The 17921-nt window shown below is 40.6% G+C and overlaps 1 protein-coding gene across 4 annotated transcripts in view; it reads left to right on the forward strand.

The window, feature by feature from the left end:
• The window catches only part of Dis3l2 (DIS3 like 3'-5' exoribonuclease 2), a 317733-nt gene that overhangs the window by 85806 nt on the left and 214006 nt on the right, over positions 1–17921 (forward strand). For all 4 annotated transcript variants that reach the window (XM_060368782.1, XM_021657963.2, XM_060368783.1 and 1 more), the window contains one exon: positions 17137–17365. In XM_060368782.1, coding sequence (XP_060224765.1) covers positions 17137–17365 — 229 coding nt within the window. The remainder of the gene's footprint in view (positions 1–17136; positions 17366–17921) is intronic.

Below are 17921 nucleotides of genomic sequence, written 5' to 3' on the forward strand. Positions count from 1 at the left end.
AAGTAAGATTGGAATCATTGAACTCAGAACTGACATGGTTACCTGATTGGTGGATGAGAGGTATGTATAGAGTGTGATGGGTGGTAGGTAGGGAATGAAGAAAAACTGAGTGATTAATGATAACAGAGTTTGAAGCCTAAACAAGGAGAATGGAGATAGTTTTTTTTAATGTTTCTAGTAAATAGATATAAATCATTCTTTTTTTGAAGTTTTAAAAATTTGTTTATTACAATTTATTCACTTTGTATCCCAGCTCTAGCCCCCTCCCTCATTTCCTCCCAATCCCACCCAACCTCCTTCTTCTCTCCCTATGTCCCTTCCCTAGCCCACTGATAGGGGAGGACCCCCTCCCCTTCTATCTGACCCTAGCCTATCAGGTTTCATCAGGGCTGGCTGCATCATCTTCCTCTGTGGCCTGGCAAGGCTGCAACCCCCAGGGGTTAGTGATCAAAGAGCTGGCCACTGAGTCCATGTCAGAGACAGCCTGTGCTCCCCTTACTAGGGAACCCACTTGGAAACTCAGCAGCCTATGGGCTTCCTCTGAGCAGGGGTTCTAGGTCCTCTCCATGCATGGTCCTTGTTTGGAGTATCAGTCTCTGCAGGACCCCCTATCCCCAGGATTTTTGGTCTGATGGTCTCCGTGTGGAGTTCCTGTCCCCTCCTGGTCTTCTTGTGATGACCCTGCCTTATACCATGTATGTCTTCAGGAGTGTCCCTAAATATGTCTTTAAGATGACAGTGTCTGTACTTGTATTTTATAGTGAAAGGGGTTTGTTGCCAAGGTTTCTCTAGAACTCCCTGTGGAAATATCAATTGCTTTTCTTGGCTTCAAGGTATTTCCTGAATAGTGTATTATACTCCATCCCAAATATGCCATTAAGGGATTTGAAAGTTTGTTAAAACATGTGTGGCAACTGAGAACTGTCACTTAAGCCCAGTCCGAGTAGCCAAGAAAGGAAGAGCAGCTCCTAGCTGGACTTGTTGACATGCATTAGAGCCAAGCAGAGGCTCAGGTGCAGTGCAAAAGGGGTTGTCTCCTGGGCACAGAGCCTTCAGTTGACACTGTCCCAGTGGCCCTGATTACTGCACATGTGTGGGCAGAGGTGTGTGAGTCCTTCGGAAAGCTCTATTATGCTGAGTTGATAGCAACCCTGTGTTCAGGGTCCTCCTCTTGCTCTTTCTCCTCTTCCACTTTCTCCTCTTATTTCTCTCCTCTTTTTTTTTTTTCTGGCATTGAATTTTTCATGAAATAGACTCGCTCTTTTTACAAAAATTAAAACCACACTTTTCAAAAGTTGGCCCTTGTATCCATAGAAGGTTTTTTGTTTGTTTGTTTGTTTGTTTGTTTTCCTGTATCAATAAATAGAGCTATGAAGTGTTTTTGTGTGGAGTTTGGGTAAGCCACATAATGGAAATGTTACCTGGTATTTTTACTTAGGATTCCATTTGAATTTTTTGGTTACAGGGAATTTTTCTGTTTGCTCCTCAGTCTTGAAATACAGCATATTAATTTTAAAAGGAAGGGAAGAAAAACCTAACATACATCAGTTTTGAAGTGACCAGTTCCTCTTCTTAATTCTGGTGAGTTTCACTTACTATTTGTAGTTGATCTAATTTACCTTCTCAGCAGAGATAATTCCTCCCATTTTTGAGTGATAGAAAGGTACTCTACAACTCTGAAAACAACCAGGAAATGTCCCTTTAAGCTTCCAGTCTATACAGGCTTTCTCTTCTTTATCCGGGGCTTTTCTACATTTTTTTTTTTTTTGTGCTATGATTTGTTTTCAAATTGGGTAACAATGAATTTTCTTCTTACATTTGAGACTATATTGGAAACTGGAGTTATAATTTAAACATGGAGGCCTAGATTTCTTTTAGAAAGTATGGGTTTTAATGTCTTCCAGTTTCATTCTCTCTCTCTCACACTCACACACACACATATATTTAAATGATGGTGCTATGTATTCTTTCATTTTGATAAAGTACCTATTGATTATTTCCTGATATGCCATGTCACTGAGGACATTGCAGGATGGTATAGCATCATATGAAAATGCATTTTAATTTTGTAACTCTTATTATAAGGTAGCTCCTTGATTCCTGCTTTTTGATATAATTTTTTTATATTAATTACAGTTTATTTACTTTATGTCCCAGCTGTAGCCCCCTCCCTCATTCCCTCCAATCCCACCCTCCCTCCCTCATCTCCTCCTTGCCCCTCTCTAAGTCCACTTATAGGGGAGGTCCTCCTCCCCTTCCATCTGACCCTAGCTTATCAGGTCTCACCAGGACTGGCTGCAATGTCCTCCTCTGTGGCCTAGCTAGGCTTCTCCTCCCATGGAGGCTGGGGAGGTCATGGAGCTACCCATAGAGTTTATGCCAGAGACAGTCCCTATTCCCCTTACTAGAGAAGCCACTTGGAAAATGCATTTTAATTTTGTAACTCTTATTATAAGGTAGCTCCTTGATTCCTGCTCTTTTTTGTTAATTTTTTAAACAGCTAATTTAAGTCTTATTCTACTGAGAGGAAAAAAGATATTTACTGAACATGTTTTATGTGCAACCATTGTAGGGAATTCTGTGAAATGCAGTAATGAATATGACTTAACTTGCTAGCTTGTGGAAGAATGAAATGTGCAAATACTTGGGATGTAGCCTGATCAAGGAAGCTTGCAATAAAGGAATAACAGAGACTAGCAGTTGCCAGAAGGAAGGCCAGAGAACACTTCTTAGAGAGGGAGGTTAGTAGAGGAATGTTGGCAAAGAACTGGGTTTTGAGTTTTGATTGTTTGCACACAAACAAGATGAAGAGATGGTCCACACCGTGAGTGTGAGTGACAGCAGCTAATGTATAAAGTTCATGCTGAATCTGATTGTCTTTACTCCGGGGAGGAGATCTCTCTAGGGACTCTGGGACCAAAAGTGCTGGCAACATTTAGAACCTTAACCCTAAATTTCATGACACAGCCCTTGACACTTAGGAGCTATAGGGTTGACATACCACCTCTTTCTTGAGGTGGTATGGCCACGATTGCTCTCCCCTCCTTCACAGGACCATTGTGTGTATCAGATAAGCTAATGTGTGTAAAAGCACAGGGAAGATTTGTCAGTGTGGGTGTGCATGATGATTTCCATATATATATATTTATATGTATATATTTCTATATATAGTTATATACACATGTATATACATAATCTCTCCCTCCTTCTCTCTCTCTTTTGGCTTATTTCGAGGCAGGGTTCCTCTGTATAGCCTTGGCTGTCTTGGACTCACTTTGTAGACCAGGCTGGCCTTGAGCTCACAGAGATCCGCCTGCCTCTGTCTTCATGAGTGCTGGGATTACAGGCATGCACCACCATGCCCAGCTTCCCTCCTTCTCTTATTGGACCGTTTATTTGAGTCTTGCCACAGCGTTGTTTTTTCAGCTGACACTTAGCCTAGGGCACTGCTGCTAACTGTCAGACTGTAGTGGGTGATTACAAATCTGGATCTCAGTGCTCTGTCTCTGGACCTCCATTTCCAGCTGCTCCTGGGTGCTCCTTCACATCTTGGTCTTTCCAAGCCTTAAGACAAAATGTGGCTTCTTTTACTGAACCATTTCTAGATTTCAGTTCTTTGCTACCTAAATATTGGGCAGTTAATTTTGACCCTTCCTTCTCCTTCTTGCTACAGATTTTCTTTGGAAATTTAAGTTCCCTAATGAGTTTGTTATCATTATTATGAAGACATTCACTTACTCTAGTTTTTCTAGTTGCAGGCACATCAGAGCTATCTCAGTTCTCACAACCTTATGCTAATTTAATAGTGTTGTCTCCATTTTAAGGATGGCAGACCAAGACTCAAAGAGTGAGATTTTCAAAGTTAGCTCTCCTGGGACATAGCAGAGCTTCAGCTGTCTCTGGAGCATGTGTAGTTTTCCCTGCTTTACAGACCTTAAAGCAAAAGGCATTAGGACGCTTCCTATTGGTGTCTCGGTCCTTCCTCACCCTCACTGTTCATTTCACCATTACTCTCCATTCCTAAAGGACAATTTAAATTTTCTCTAGCTCATTTCTTTCGCAAGTGTGTTCTGTCTCAGCTTGGACTTCTTTCCTTCATATATTTATCCCAAGGCAGATAAAGCAGTGTAGTTGACTAAACTAGGGCTGAGGGGTCAGGTGGAATTTTTTTTTTTTTTTTAAATCTCACACTCCTAAGCTATTTAAGAAAGGGCTGGGCCAATTTTAATTCCTACCCACAGTGCAATTGCTGTGCATTGTGTGAACATTGATATTTTCAGGAGTTTTAGGGTTTTTTCCAAGCTGTAGTTCTGTAGAGACATATCCTTGAAGATATTTGTGTCTCTCTCATGTCTAATGGGACTTGATGCCCTTTCATACTTACTGACTCGTGAACATTTCTGTTGTTGTCAAGCACCCTAAGCTGTTCCCTGCTGTTCTAGGAGATATTCTGTCTTTCGTGGGTATGCAGAAGGTGTTTATATATTCTATACATGAGCACTTCTATGACCATTTAAAAATTTTAAATGATATCTGAGGACAAAAGGAAAATTTAATCTCTTTTTGTGTTTGTGGTATATGTGTCTTTGTATTTGTGCATGTTGTATGGCTCTACATCTGTGTGAGTAAGAAGCATGCCTATGCATTTGCATGTGGAGTTCAGTGCTGGCTGTGTTCTTTGCTGTCCATCTTATTTTTGATGAGTGTTGTGTATTTGTGCACAAACGTGTGCACGCGTACGTGTGCAACAGCATGGTGCTGCTCTTCAAAGTGTCCTCCTTCCGCTTCCTCTGCTAGTTGGGACTTACATTCCGTTTGGGGACACACTTTGTGCGTGGCAGTGTGCACGTAGTCTTGTAAGGAGTGGGGAAGAGCTTGTGGTCCTTTTTCTTTGTAGCATTTGGTGGGTCCAGATGCTGCTGCTATCTTTCACAACTCTTTCACAACCAGGCAACGACTTCTCATTAATGGCTTGATTACTCTGATTTGCAGGTTACACAGGAAAGCTAGGTTACATGCTTACAGTTCATCAAGGCTCACCGGAGAACCCTTTCAAGATCATTCCTCGGTCTTTTAGACAAGGTGTTCATATCCTTTAGTAGTTTCCTGTTGTTCCAGTAAGACAAGATGTTCAAGGTTTATCTCATCTATGTCTTTGTCTTTCAGAGCTAAGGAGTTGTGCATCTTGACCCTACCCAGTATGTAATGGAAGGATTCAAAAGTGCACAGGTTTTAGGTCCTGAGAGCTCATGCTGACCTGTTCCCCACCACGTTCTCCTCTTTGTTTTTTAATAGATTGTTGTTCTGTATGTGAATATATGTGTGGGCTCCCTCATGCTACCATATGCATGTGGAGGCGAGCGGACAACTTCTGAGAGACTGCTGTACTTTTCTACAGTGGGATCTAAGACTTAACTTCTGAGTCATCTCGCTAGTCCCTGATTCATTCACATGGGTCTTGGATTAACAAATGAGAATGAAAAACTTTGAAATACATATTTACATTCTAGTTGCCCAATTTTAAATGACTTGATTTATTAATGAAATCTGAAATTCTATTATAGCATTTTCTTTGCTTCTGTAGTTCAAAAGTGAATGCAATACCTAAAATAGTAGTATATTTTTTCTCTCTCTCTGTGTAGTGGTATATATACTTGTTGGTCTGATGTGTACATATGTGTGTGGTGGGAGCTTTAGGTTGATGTCAGATTTTTCCCCATGGTTTCTCTTCATCTCTCTGAGCCCAAGTTTCATTGATTCAGCTAGACTGGCTGGTCAGAATGCTTCAGGGATCTACTTGTTGCTTTTCTCCCTTTTCCCCGCTTTCAGTCTTAGGGTTTCAAGTATGTGTCACATATCTAGCTTTTTATGGGTTTTGGATGTTTACATGCAGGGGCTTAACTGACTGAACCACCTCCCCAGCCTCAGACACTCATTCTTGAGTGTAGTGATCTAGAACATTGTTTAACTGGGTTAATTTTTAAGTGTGCTGTATAGTAGGATTGGGCTAAAATTGTAAAATACTTGCCTAGTATGTGTCTAGGGTCAATTCCCAGGACTATAAATAAAATGAAAAAAAGTACTACGTAGCTATTTTTATTATATTTTAGTTATTGGTTTCCACTAATCTCTTCTTCCCATTAGTAATTTATTGATCTTTGTACACATGAGCCAAAGCACAAGTCTTTTAATTTTTTTTTCATATAATGTATTTTGGTCATATTATTTCCCTCCCTCAACTTCTCCTATATCCTACTCCCTCTCCTACTCATTGTACTTTATGTTCTTTCTCTCTCCCAAAAGCATATACACTAAAAAAAAACAAAAGACCTTAAAAACCTAACCAAACCAAAACAAAAGGCACTATGGGAGAGTACCAACCCCTGACACTATGACTGATACTCTGCTAAGCCTGTAGACAGGAGCTTGGCAAGAGTTGTCCTCTGAGATACTCTACCAGAAGTGCCTCAAAACGAAAGGGGAACCCCCTCCACTGCTGGTGGGAATGTAATCTTGTACAACCACTCTGGAAAGCAATCTGGTGCTTTCTCAGACAACTAGAAATAGCGCTTCCTCAAGATCCAGCTATACCACTCCTAGGCATATATCCAAAAGATTCTCAAGTACACAATAAGCTCAACCATGTTTGTAGCAGCCTTATTTGTAATAGCCAGAAGCTGGAAACAGCCCAGATGCCCCTCATTGGAGGAATGGTTGCACAAATTGTGGTACATCTACACAGTGGAATATTACTCAACAATAAAAAAATAAGGAAATCATGAAATTTGCAGGTAAATGGTGGGATCTGGAAAAGATCCTCCTGAGTGAGCTATCCCAAAAGCAGAGGGATGCACACGGTATATACTCACTCATATAGACATATAATATAGGATAATCAAGAGGGGGACTCTTGCTAAAATGCTCAATTCTTATCCAGAAAGGCAAAGAGGCTGGACATCAGAAGAAGGAGAAAAGAGGGAACAAGTCAGGAGCCTGACACAGAGGACCTCTGAAAAGCTCTACCCTGCAGACTATCAGTGTAGATGCTGAGACTTATGGGCAACCTTTGGGCAGAGTGCAGGGAATCTTAGGAAAGAAATGGGAAATAGTAAGATCTGGAGAGGACAGGAACTCCACAAGGAGAGCAACAGAACCAAAAAATCTGAGCACAGGGGTCTTTCCTGAGACTGCTATTCCAACCAAGGACAATGCATGGAGATAATTATCTAAGACCCCTGCACAGATGTAGCCCATGGCAGTTCAGTATCCAAGTGGGTTCCATTGTGATAGGAACAGGGACTGTCTCTGACATGAACTGATTAGCTCTTTAATTATCTCCCCCTGAGAGGGAAGCAGCATTACCAGGCCACAGAAAAGGACAAGGCAGCCACTCCTGATGAGACCTAATTGACTAGGATCAGAAGGAAGGAAAAGAAGTCCTCCCCTATCAGTGGACTTGGGGAGGGGCATGCATTCAGAGGGTGGAGGAAGGGAGGGATTGGGACGGGAGGGGGAAACCACGGGGGGGGGGATACAAAGTGAGTAAAGTGTAATTAATAGAGAAAAATAAAATTAAAAAACGAATAACAACAACAAAAAAAGAAGTGCCTCAAAACAAATGCCTGGACTCGTAGCCAAACATTGGGTGATGCCTAGGGAGTCTTGTGGAAAAGTGGGAAGAAAGAGAAAAGGACCTAGAGTTGACAGGAGCTCCACAAGAAGACCAACAGAGCCAACTAAGCAGGGCCCAAAGGGGATTGCTGAGACTGATGCATCAACTATAGACCATTAATGGATTGGACCTAGGCCCCCTACAAAGATGTAGCACATGGGCAGCCTAGGCCTCATATTAGTCTGCTAGTAAGGGAAGTGGGGACTGTCTTGGACATGGACTCACTTGCTAGCTTTTTGATCATGTCTGTTGGTGGGACTGCCTTGCCATGACACAGGGGAAGAGGACACACTCAGTCCTGATGCAACTGGTGAGCTGGGCTGGATGGGAAAGGGACTTCCCCTTTTCTGAGGAAAAGGGGAAGGGTTAGGGGAAGGCGGGAAGGTGGGACTGGAAGGGGAGGAGGGATGGAGCTACAACAAGGATGTAAAGTGAATAAAAAATTAAAAAACTAATTATTAAAAAAAGAAAAGAAAAGGTATGCATAAAAGTGCTAGTCCTTCCATGCATGAAGAGCACCTAGACCACCTGCTCAGATGTAGCTCATAGGCAGCAAGTCTAAGGAACCATGTAGGTTCCTTAGTAAGGGGAACATGGCCTGTGTTTGACATGAACTCTATTGCCTAGTCTTTGATCACTTCCACGTGATTGGGGCCAGTGGGGGTGGGCATTGCCATGCCACAGAGGGAGAAGATGCAGGCCATCCTAATGAGACTTGATAGGCTGGGGTCAGATGGTAGGAGAGTAGGGCTCCCCCTTTCTGAGAAATAGGGGAGAAGAAGGAGGAAGGTAGGACCAGGAGGAGATGAGGGAGGGAGCTATAATCAGGATGTAAAGTGAATAAATTATAAAAAAATAAATTTTAATTAAAAAGGGGGAAAAGTACTGGTCCTTGTAGCTCATGGTCTGTTATAGGTCATTTATATATTCTTTCTACATTTGTGAGTATCATAGGCTTTTCTATTGCATGCTCTGCAGGTTAACTGTAGCCCAGAACAAGATGGAACCTTCCATCTTTTGACAGCTGGCTTCTTTTATATGTTGCTCTTGGTGCAAATTTTTCTAGTCTCTATTCTGCCAGGGAAGGACCTACACTTCTCTAAAGATACTAGTCCAAGAGAAGTCAGTGTTGTTGTAATAAAGCTCCTTACAAAAATGGTAAAAAAAAAAAAAAAAAAAAAAGCATCTTCCCAAACAAACATGTAATTCAATTTGTGTTGGCAACTACTTCTGAGCATGAGACCTGCTCTGGAGTCTGCTTGATATACACACCTATTGTCACTCTATTGAATAAAACATATTTCTCCTTCCAGCAACTATAAATCATAAATATCTTCTTGGCCAGGGGTGGGCCTTTGTGCCCTCTTGTTCCTCTCCTTGTTGAAGATTTGTCTGGCTTGAACTTAATGCAGACCTTGTGCATGCTGTCATAGTCTCTGAGTTCTTATGTGCATCAGCCTTGTTTTATCTGGAAAGTGCCATTTCCTTGAAGTTGTCTATCATCTCTAGCTCTTAGAATCTTTCTAACTCCTCTTCTGCATAGACCCCTGAGCCTTGAGGAGAGGGATATGATAGAGATAACCCATTTAAGTCAGGTCGGACCCTCCAAAGTCTTTCACTGTTTTGGTTTTCTTTGTTAATTGATATCTATTGCAAGAAGAAGCTTCTCTGATATAGGGTGAATGATACACTGACCTCTGAGTATAGCAATATATCATTAGAAGTCATCTTATCATTATGTTCATTTAACTATATAGTAGGTTTTTTTCTCTAGGGCCCAAGACCTATCTAGACTCTTGGTCTCAATTGCAGGGCTGTGGGTTCTAGCTCACGGTGTAGGCTTTAAATCCAATGAGAAGACGATTGGCTACTTGAACCACATTTGTACCACTATCGTACCAGCAAAGTAAAGTTCGTAGTTGGTTGGGCAGAATCATGTTGGTTTTAAATTCAGAGAAAGATGCGAGACGGTCAGTTGTCATATTGTGTACAGTCGGAATTCTGGTTTCCTGTGTAATTCTAAGGGTCCCTATTTTCATCTCAAAAACAAGTTAGCGAATCCCCCCCCCCAACAAAGCAAAACAGAACAACTCCTAAATCAGACAGTAAGATGGAACAAGGGAGGAAGGGAGAGGGCGATTGAGACTATATTTTAGTGTGGCCAGCTAGGCACACTCTAGCATGTTTGTCATTTTGTTTTTCTCCAAATGTGATTCCTTTGTGATAAAATAATAGAACAATCAGTGTCTGGTTGCAGTCACCCTGCCTGAGACTTAGACTGTACTATGCTCCATCTGCTTGTCTGAAATGCTCTGACAAATGCATCGCTATGCTCATTTGAGGATGGTTGTGCACACATGGTTCTAAACATTATTGAATTTTTAGGTTTATTTAAATCAGTTGAATGGGTTTGCTGATTTGAGTGATGTCAAAGTCCCTTTCTTTTATAGCTTACTTTCTTCACTCACTCCTTTTTCTTTTTCCTTTCTCATCTCGCCCTTCTTTCCCCTTCTTTCCTGCTCTCTTCTTCTGCCCATCTCCCTCCCTCCATCCATCCTTCTCTCCCCTGGTTCTCTCCTTACCTCCCCTCTTTCCTCACTCTCATTTTCCCCTCTTTTCCTTCCTTCTTCCCCTCTAGATCAGTGGTGACCCCCAACCACAAAATTATTTTTGTTGCTGCTTCATAACTGTAATTTTGCTGTTACTAATTATAATGTAAATATTTTTGGAGACAGAGGTTTTCTAAAGGGGTTCCAACTTAAAGGTTGAGAATTGCTGCTCTAGGGTCTTATGTAGCCCAGACCAGCCTAAGACTCCTGATTCTTCTGCCTCACACTTTTATGTACTGGGATTACAGGTATGTGTCACCATACTCATATTTTTGGAGTGATCTACTTTGGGACAGGTATGTATTAATATGTGGACATATAGGATTTATTTATGTTATGATCATATCAGATTTATGTGTAGGGCAAAGGGGAGCAGGAAGGGCTGTTTTTATTGAATGTCAGTGTAATACAGCTCCACTTACTTGTGTCTTACAGAAAAGAACCCTAGGGAATCCTTTAGGTTACAGTCCTTTTGGAAAAATAGTACAGGCTGGCTTAAAATTCATTTTCTAGTGGCCTCAAATTCAATCCCTATGCCTCAGTCTCCTGAATGCTGGGTATATTAGGTGTGATCTGCCATTCCAGGTGTGTGTGTGTGTGTGTGTGTGTATGTATGTGTGTGTATTGCTAAAAGGCTTAATTTTGCTCAGAAAAAACTAACTACTGTATCCAAGTTTTTCTGTTGCTATAATTTCATAAAGCCATTTTTTCCCAAAATTTTAGAGATATGTTCTTAGAGTTGTTATTTTGACTATGAATTTCTTTGTAATATTTCACTCTGGTTTCCTAAGTGACTATTATAGCATTAATCATCTGGGGATAGTTACAGCAATTGCAAACCATAGCACTGGAATATTGTGGGAAGAATTTATTAACTTTTCTGCCCTGTGTTAGATGAATCTTTCATTCAGCATGATCTTCATGTGATTTACTTAGACTATTAATCTGGTTTGCTGAAAGTAGATGTATATTTTGAAATCTCCCAGCTAAACTTTGTAGACTCTTCACAAATATGAACACAAGGAGGACTTGCTCAGCATTTTATTCATGCCTCTGCTCACATGTTACTTTCTGTTGAAGCATCTTTAAAACAATGCAGTGTTGCTAGTAACCCTGACCCATTCTCATACTCTTCAGGATCTCAACCAGCGCTTTCATTTCTTCTGTAGTTCTGATTGCATTTATTCCTGGTAAACTGTTGTGTTTCCTGCTGTATTCTTGGCTCCTAAAATAGTATATGGCCCTGTAAAGCACTCCAGAATGGGTTCTTAAATGCATATAATGTGTGATTAGTCTGTCACCCCCATTAAGATAGAGGCTTTGCGACAGTGCTCACCAAGGGTGGACTTTTCACCATTTGTTTAAGAGTGAAAGGCACAAATCACAAATAGTCATTGAATTTGTGTTTTTGTATTTACATACACATATGTGTGGTTTTTAGTTTTTATTATATGTTTAACTGTGTAAGACATTTTTTTTTTCATTCAAAATAGAGCCCTAAGAAGGATGCAGTTTTATAGTAATGTCTGGAATCCACAAATTCTGCTACTAGTTTTTACTGATGTGGATGGGCAGATTAACAAACAAGGTCACAGGTTTTCTTCAGCAGGTCAACAACACATGGTTTCTTTTTTCTTCCTTCCTTCCTTCCTTCCTTCCTTCCTTCCTTCCTTCCTTCCTTTTCTTTTAATTTTTTATTTATTACAATTTATTCACTTTGTATTCCACCTTTAACCCCCTCCCTCATCCTCTCCCAATCTTGCCCTCTCTCCCTCTTCTCCCCTGCCCCTCCCCCAGTCCACTGATATTGAAGGTCCCCTTCTTCCATCTGACTCTAGCCTATCAGGTCTCATCAGGGCTGGCTGTATTGTCTTCCTGTGTGGCCTGGCAAGACTGCAACCCCTCCCCCAAGGGGGAGGTGATCAAAGGGCAGGCCGCTGAGTTCATGTCAGAGACAGCCCCTGTACCCCTTACCAGGGAACCCACTTGGAAACTGAGCAGCCCTGGGCTCTATCTCAGCAGGGGTTCTTGGTCCTCTCATGGTCCTTGGTTGGAATACTGGTCTCTGCAGGGACTCCTGGACCCAGATTTATTGGCTCTGTTGGTCTCCTTGTGGAGCTCCTGTCCACTCCAGGTCTGTCTATCTCCCCCTTCTTTCATAAGATTCCCTGCACTCTGCCTAAAGTTTGGCTGTGAGTCTTAGCATCTACTTTGATACCCTGGTGAATACAGTCTTTCAGAGGCCCTCTGTGATAGGTGTCTGTCCCGTTCCCTGTTTTCTCCCTCCTCCAATGCCTATCCCATTTGCCTTTCTGAATGAGGATTGAGCATCTTCTCCAGGGTCTTCCTTCTTGCTTAGCTTCTTTAGGTGTACAGATTTTAGTATGATTATCCTATATTATATGTCTAATATCCACTTATAAGTGAGTATATACCATATGTGTCTTTCTGCTTCTGGGATACCTCACTCAGGATGATCTTTTCTAGTTCCTGCCATTTGCCTGCAAATTTCATGTTTTTCTTGTTTTTAATCGCTGAGTAGTATTCCATTTTGTAAATGTACCACAATTTCTATATCCATTCCTCAGTTGAGGGATATCTGGGTTGTTTCCTGATTCTGGCTATTATGAATAAAGCTGCTACAAACATGGTTGAGCGAATGTCCTTGTTGTATACTTGAGCATATTTTGGATATATGTCTAGGGGTGGTATCCCTGGATCTTGAGGTAGCACTATTCCTATTGTCTGAGAAAGTGCCAGATTGATTTCCAGAGTGGTTGTACAAGGTTACATTCCCACCAGCAGTGGAGAAGGGTTCTCCTTTCTCCACATCCTCTCCAGCATGTGTTGTCACTTGAATTTTTGATCTTAGCCATTCTGATGGCTGTAAGGTGAAATCTCAGGGTCATTTTGATTTGATGACTAAGGATCTTGAACATTTCTTTAAGTGTTTTTCTACAATTCCCTATTCCTCTATTGAGAAATCTCTGTTTAGCTCTGTACCATATTTTTTTAATTGGATTACTTGATTTTTTGCTGTTTAACTTCTTTAGTTCTTTATGTATTCTGGATATTAGCCCTCTGTCAGATATAGGGTTGGTGAAGATCATTTCCCAGTCTGTGGCTGTTGTTTTGTTCTGATGACAGTTTATTTTTTTCTTTACAAAAGCTTTTTAGTTTCATGAGGTCCCATTTATTGATTGTTGATCTTAGAGCCTGTGCTGTTGGTGTTCTGTTCAGGAAGTTGTCTCCTATGCCAGTTCAAGGCTCTTCCCCACTTTTTCTTCTGACAGATTTAGTGTGTTTGGTTTTATGTTGAGGTCTTTGATCCACTTGGACTTTAGTTTTGTGCAGGGTAATAAATATGGATCTATTTTCATTTTTCTACATGTAGCCATCCAGTTATACCAGCACCATTTGTTGAAGATGCTCTCTTTTTTTCATGTATGAAGCTCCACAAGGAGAGCAGCAGAACCAAAAAAATGTGGGCCCCAGGGTCTTTCCTGAGACTGACACTCCAACCAAGGACCATTCATGGAGATAACCTAGAACCCCTGCACAGATGTAACCCATGGCAGCTCAGTGTCCAAGTGGGTTTCTTAGGAAGGGGAACAGGGGCTGTTTCTGACATGAACTGATTGGCCTGCTCTTTGATCACCTCCCTCGAGGGGGAGAGGGCACCCTTACCAGGCCACAGAGGAAGACAGTGCGACCAGTCCTGATGAGACCTGAAGCCTGGGGTTAGAAGGAAGGGGAGCAGGACCTCTCCTATCAGTGGACTAGGGGAGGGGTGTAGAAGAAGAGGGAGGAAGGGCAGGATTGGGAGTGGATGAGGGAGGGGGCTACAGCTGGGATCCAAAGTGAATAAATTGTAGGAAATTTAAAAATAAAATTTAAAAATCTCAAAAAAAGAGAACCACAAGAAAAACTGAAAAAAATCATGTATTTTTTCACACATTTTTCTGCTTTAAATGTGTTTCACTTCATGGAGATTTTTTTTTTTGTGTGTGTGTGTGTTTTAATAAGCTATAAGAGCTGTAATAATCTCCTGCAGATATTTTAATATTAGTTATTATTCTACTTCAAAAAAAGAAAAAAGTGAATAAATTGTAATAAATAAATAAATGAATGAATAAAATATAATTTTAAAAAAGACTTGCTTTAAGGCCTTAAAAGATGTTATATTTTGGACAAAGTATTATAGATTGCTGAGAATAATATATATTCCACAGCTATTGAGTAAAATGTTCTACATATTTCTCATAAGTCAGTTTGACCTGTGGTGCATTTTAACTCATTTTTTAATTTATCTAGATAATCAATATATTAATGGGAGTAGAGTACTGAAGCCATTGTTGTTACTACATCTGGACCTACTTGTTCATTTATGTCTCATACTGTTTGTTCTATGAAATTGAGTACAACATTCAGAATGTATATTTTTTCAATTGTTACATCTTCTTAATGTATTGTTTCCTTTAAAATTATGTAATGAAGCTGGGCATGGTCATGCAGACCTGTAATCCCAGTACTTGGGAAGCAGAGGCAGGCAGATCTCTGAGTTTGAGGCCAGTTTGGTCAATAAAGTGAATCCTACATAGCCAGAGCTCTGTTACACAAATAAACCCTGTCTCAAAAAGAAAAATGTACCACAATTTCTGTATTGATTCCTCAACTGAGGGACATCTGAGTTGTTTCCAGATTTTGGCTGTTACGAATAAAGCTGCTACAAACATGGTTGAGCAAATGTCCTTGTTGTACACTTGAGCATCTTTTGGATATGTGCCTACGAGTGGTATTGCTGGATCTTGAGGTAGCGCTGTTCCTAATTTTCTGGGCCCACAGTTCAGTCTGGGATGGTGATTAGAGCACGAAGGCATGTGGCTTTGGGCTGGTGACAGAGTGTCTGCCGGGACCTGGGAACTCTTCTGGGGTTTAGCTGGGTGACATGAGAGGGGAGCCAATTGCTTTCCACATGTGAGGTTTTCTCTCACCTGGGAAATAAAATTGCTGGTGTTTTAGGGCCCACAGTTTGGTCTGTTGGTTGCTGTGTAGTCACTGCTGTCTTGCTTGATAGACACAGTGTCTTCTTGGCACCGCTATCTTGGATCCAGTCATTTCTTTCTTTTTTCATTAATTTATACCATACTCATACAGGAAAGAATATTGTCATATGTCTGTCACATATAAAACTCAACAGATTAATGATGTAGATTATTTTCCTATTTGTCTCTTTCTATTGTTGATGTAGATTTATGTAATTTTGTGTGCTTTATATTTTGATTTCAGGCCCAAAATGAAGAATAAAGGCTTTATATCGCTTAAAAGTATTTAATTAATTAGTTTGTTTCATGTATGTGTCTCCGTGTGTCTGTGCAAGTACCTGTCTCATGGGCAGAGGTGCCTCTGGAGGTTAAAAAGGACATTTAATCCCCCAGGATTACAGGCCAGAGTTACAGCCTCATGTTAGTGCTGGGAACTCAACTCTGATTGGCTGTGCGAACAGCGCATGCTCTAAACTGCTAAATTGTCTCTCCAGCCTCAAGGCTTCATATGTTTGTGAGAACATTTTGTAAATGCCTACATCTTATTTTGTCTTGTGCACAACATCTGTGTTCTTGGGTAGCAGTTGGCTTTACCTTAGCTCCTTCTCCTTTTCTGTGAATTCTGGGTTTGGCCTTTGGATTATATCCCAGAGTTCTTGGATGTTGTGGCCATGTTTGTTTTTTCTTTATTGCTGTTTGAATGTGGAATGTCATCAGCTTTGTTCTTCATTCCCAATATTTTCTTTACTGCTAGGTTGAGTTTGTGGGTGATGGTTTCTAGTGTATATTTATTTGATTGACTGAGTTGTTAATTTCCAACATTTCTATTTGATTTTGTTGTCTCTTTTCAAAATCTCTCACTTTCTTTGCTGACTTTTTCTTTCATGTTGACTTTTTCATCCATATTGCTAATGATCTCATCCATATTGCCAAATTTTCCCTCAAGGTTGCTGACTTCCATTTGAGGTGCTGGGTTGAGTTTATCTGTATCATTGTTGCGGTCACTGATTGTTTTCACAAGCAAACTTTTGGAATCGTCCTCTAGTGCTTTACCCCCTTCTGTATCTTTGATTTCAGTGTTGAAGAGTTGGGATCTTTTAGAGGAGCCATGTTACCTTGCTTTTTCTTGTGTTTCTATGTTATGGTTTGTGCATCTGCTTTTCTGAATACCTCTTTGAATTTTATTTGGGATTTTCTACAGAGTAGCCTCCTGTTTAGGGCTCAACTCCATGTAGCCCTCCAGAGATGATAAAATTTGCTTTTGGATGATGCTTCTGTCCCCATGGTCTACTTTTTGTTTGGCTTGACTAGGTTGCTTTTGGTGTATTGCTCATTTTTTTTTTCTTCCCCCCTCTGTACTTTTCAGTGTCTTACCACTATGGTTTTGAATTTCTGAAGCTCCTTCTCTCCTCTCTTTGGAACAGAGTCTAGTTTTCCTTATTTTGACTTTTCCTCATTTGGTCTCATGGAAGCCACATGGAGCCTACTATCTTATCTGAAAGTCATTCTTAGCGGTATCCACTACCAGGGTGAATTCTTTCATCTTTTCTTAACATGCTGATTGCTTCTATGTGATAAAATTTCATGAAGCATCATGGAACTTTCTGGTATTAGAGGCATTTGGAAGAGGGGATAAAAATGGAGATCAGAATCCTGAGAAGGTGGTATCTTGAAGACTTGAGTACCAGCTTGGCATTGCTGGCTTGTTTGTCTACCCAAGGTAGTCTGTGCATCAGTCATATGTTATTATCATCTAATGTTGCCAGCTACCTGCAGTGTTTTAGAAGAATTTTTATTTTATTTTCTTCAGGCGATTAAACCAGAGAGCAATGACAAAGAAACAGAAGCTACTTATGAAACTGATATCCCTGAGGAGTACTGTGAGCACCACCTCCTGCAGCAGTCCCCGAAAGGCTTTAATAGCCCCGATGTCATTATAGAGGCTCAGTTTGATGACAGCGACTCAGAAGATAGACATGGCGACACCAGTGGACTGGTTGACGGTGTTAAGAAATTGTCAGTTCATACTCCTGAGAAAGGTGAGTGTTGGGCAACTGTTTGACATTTTGTTGCACAAATGATTTTTTTTTAAAGTTGGAGCCTCTCTCTACAACAGAGTAAGAGACTCACAGAATAACTGATGTATTCGTAAGTCTGTGGAGGCTTTTAGGAAAGGGATATCTGGTAGACTGGGTATAAGAGAGGGGAAGGAAGTGCTTCCCAGTGGTTTGTGTGGGTAGTGGTTGCCACTACCGTGTCTGATCAAAGCTACTATCAAGGTTTGTGATAGGCTTTGAATTATTATTGGTAGTTAGCTGCAGTGTGTTCTGTTTCACCCTGTGGTTGATAAGAATAGATTATCCTCCCTTCCTTTTCCTTTCCTTCCTTCCATTTATTCCTTACACACATTCTACCATTGAGCTGTACCTCCAGCCAGAATTAAGCAATTCTTAAAAATCCATATTAAAAAAAAACTTTATTTTACACTGTTTTGCTTTAGTTCAGTATATAATTTAAAAATGTATTTGTCATTTGTGGTAGGCATAGATCACTTTGAATTTTGAAAGTATTTTGATTCCAAGTGTTAAAAAAAAA

Source organism: Meriones unguiculatus, chromosome 15, assembly GCF_030254825.1.
Source record: "Meriones unguiculatus strain TT.TT164.6M chromosome 15, Bangor_MerUng_6.1, whole genome shotgun sequence".
Lineage (NCBI taxonomy): Eukaryota > Metazoa > Chordata > Mammalia > Rodentia > Muridae > Meriones > Meriones unguiculatus.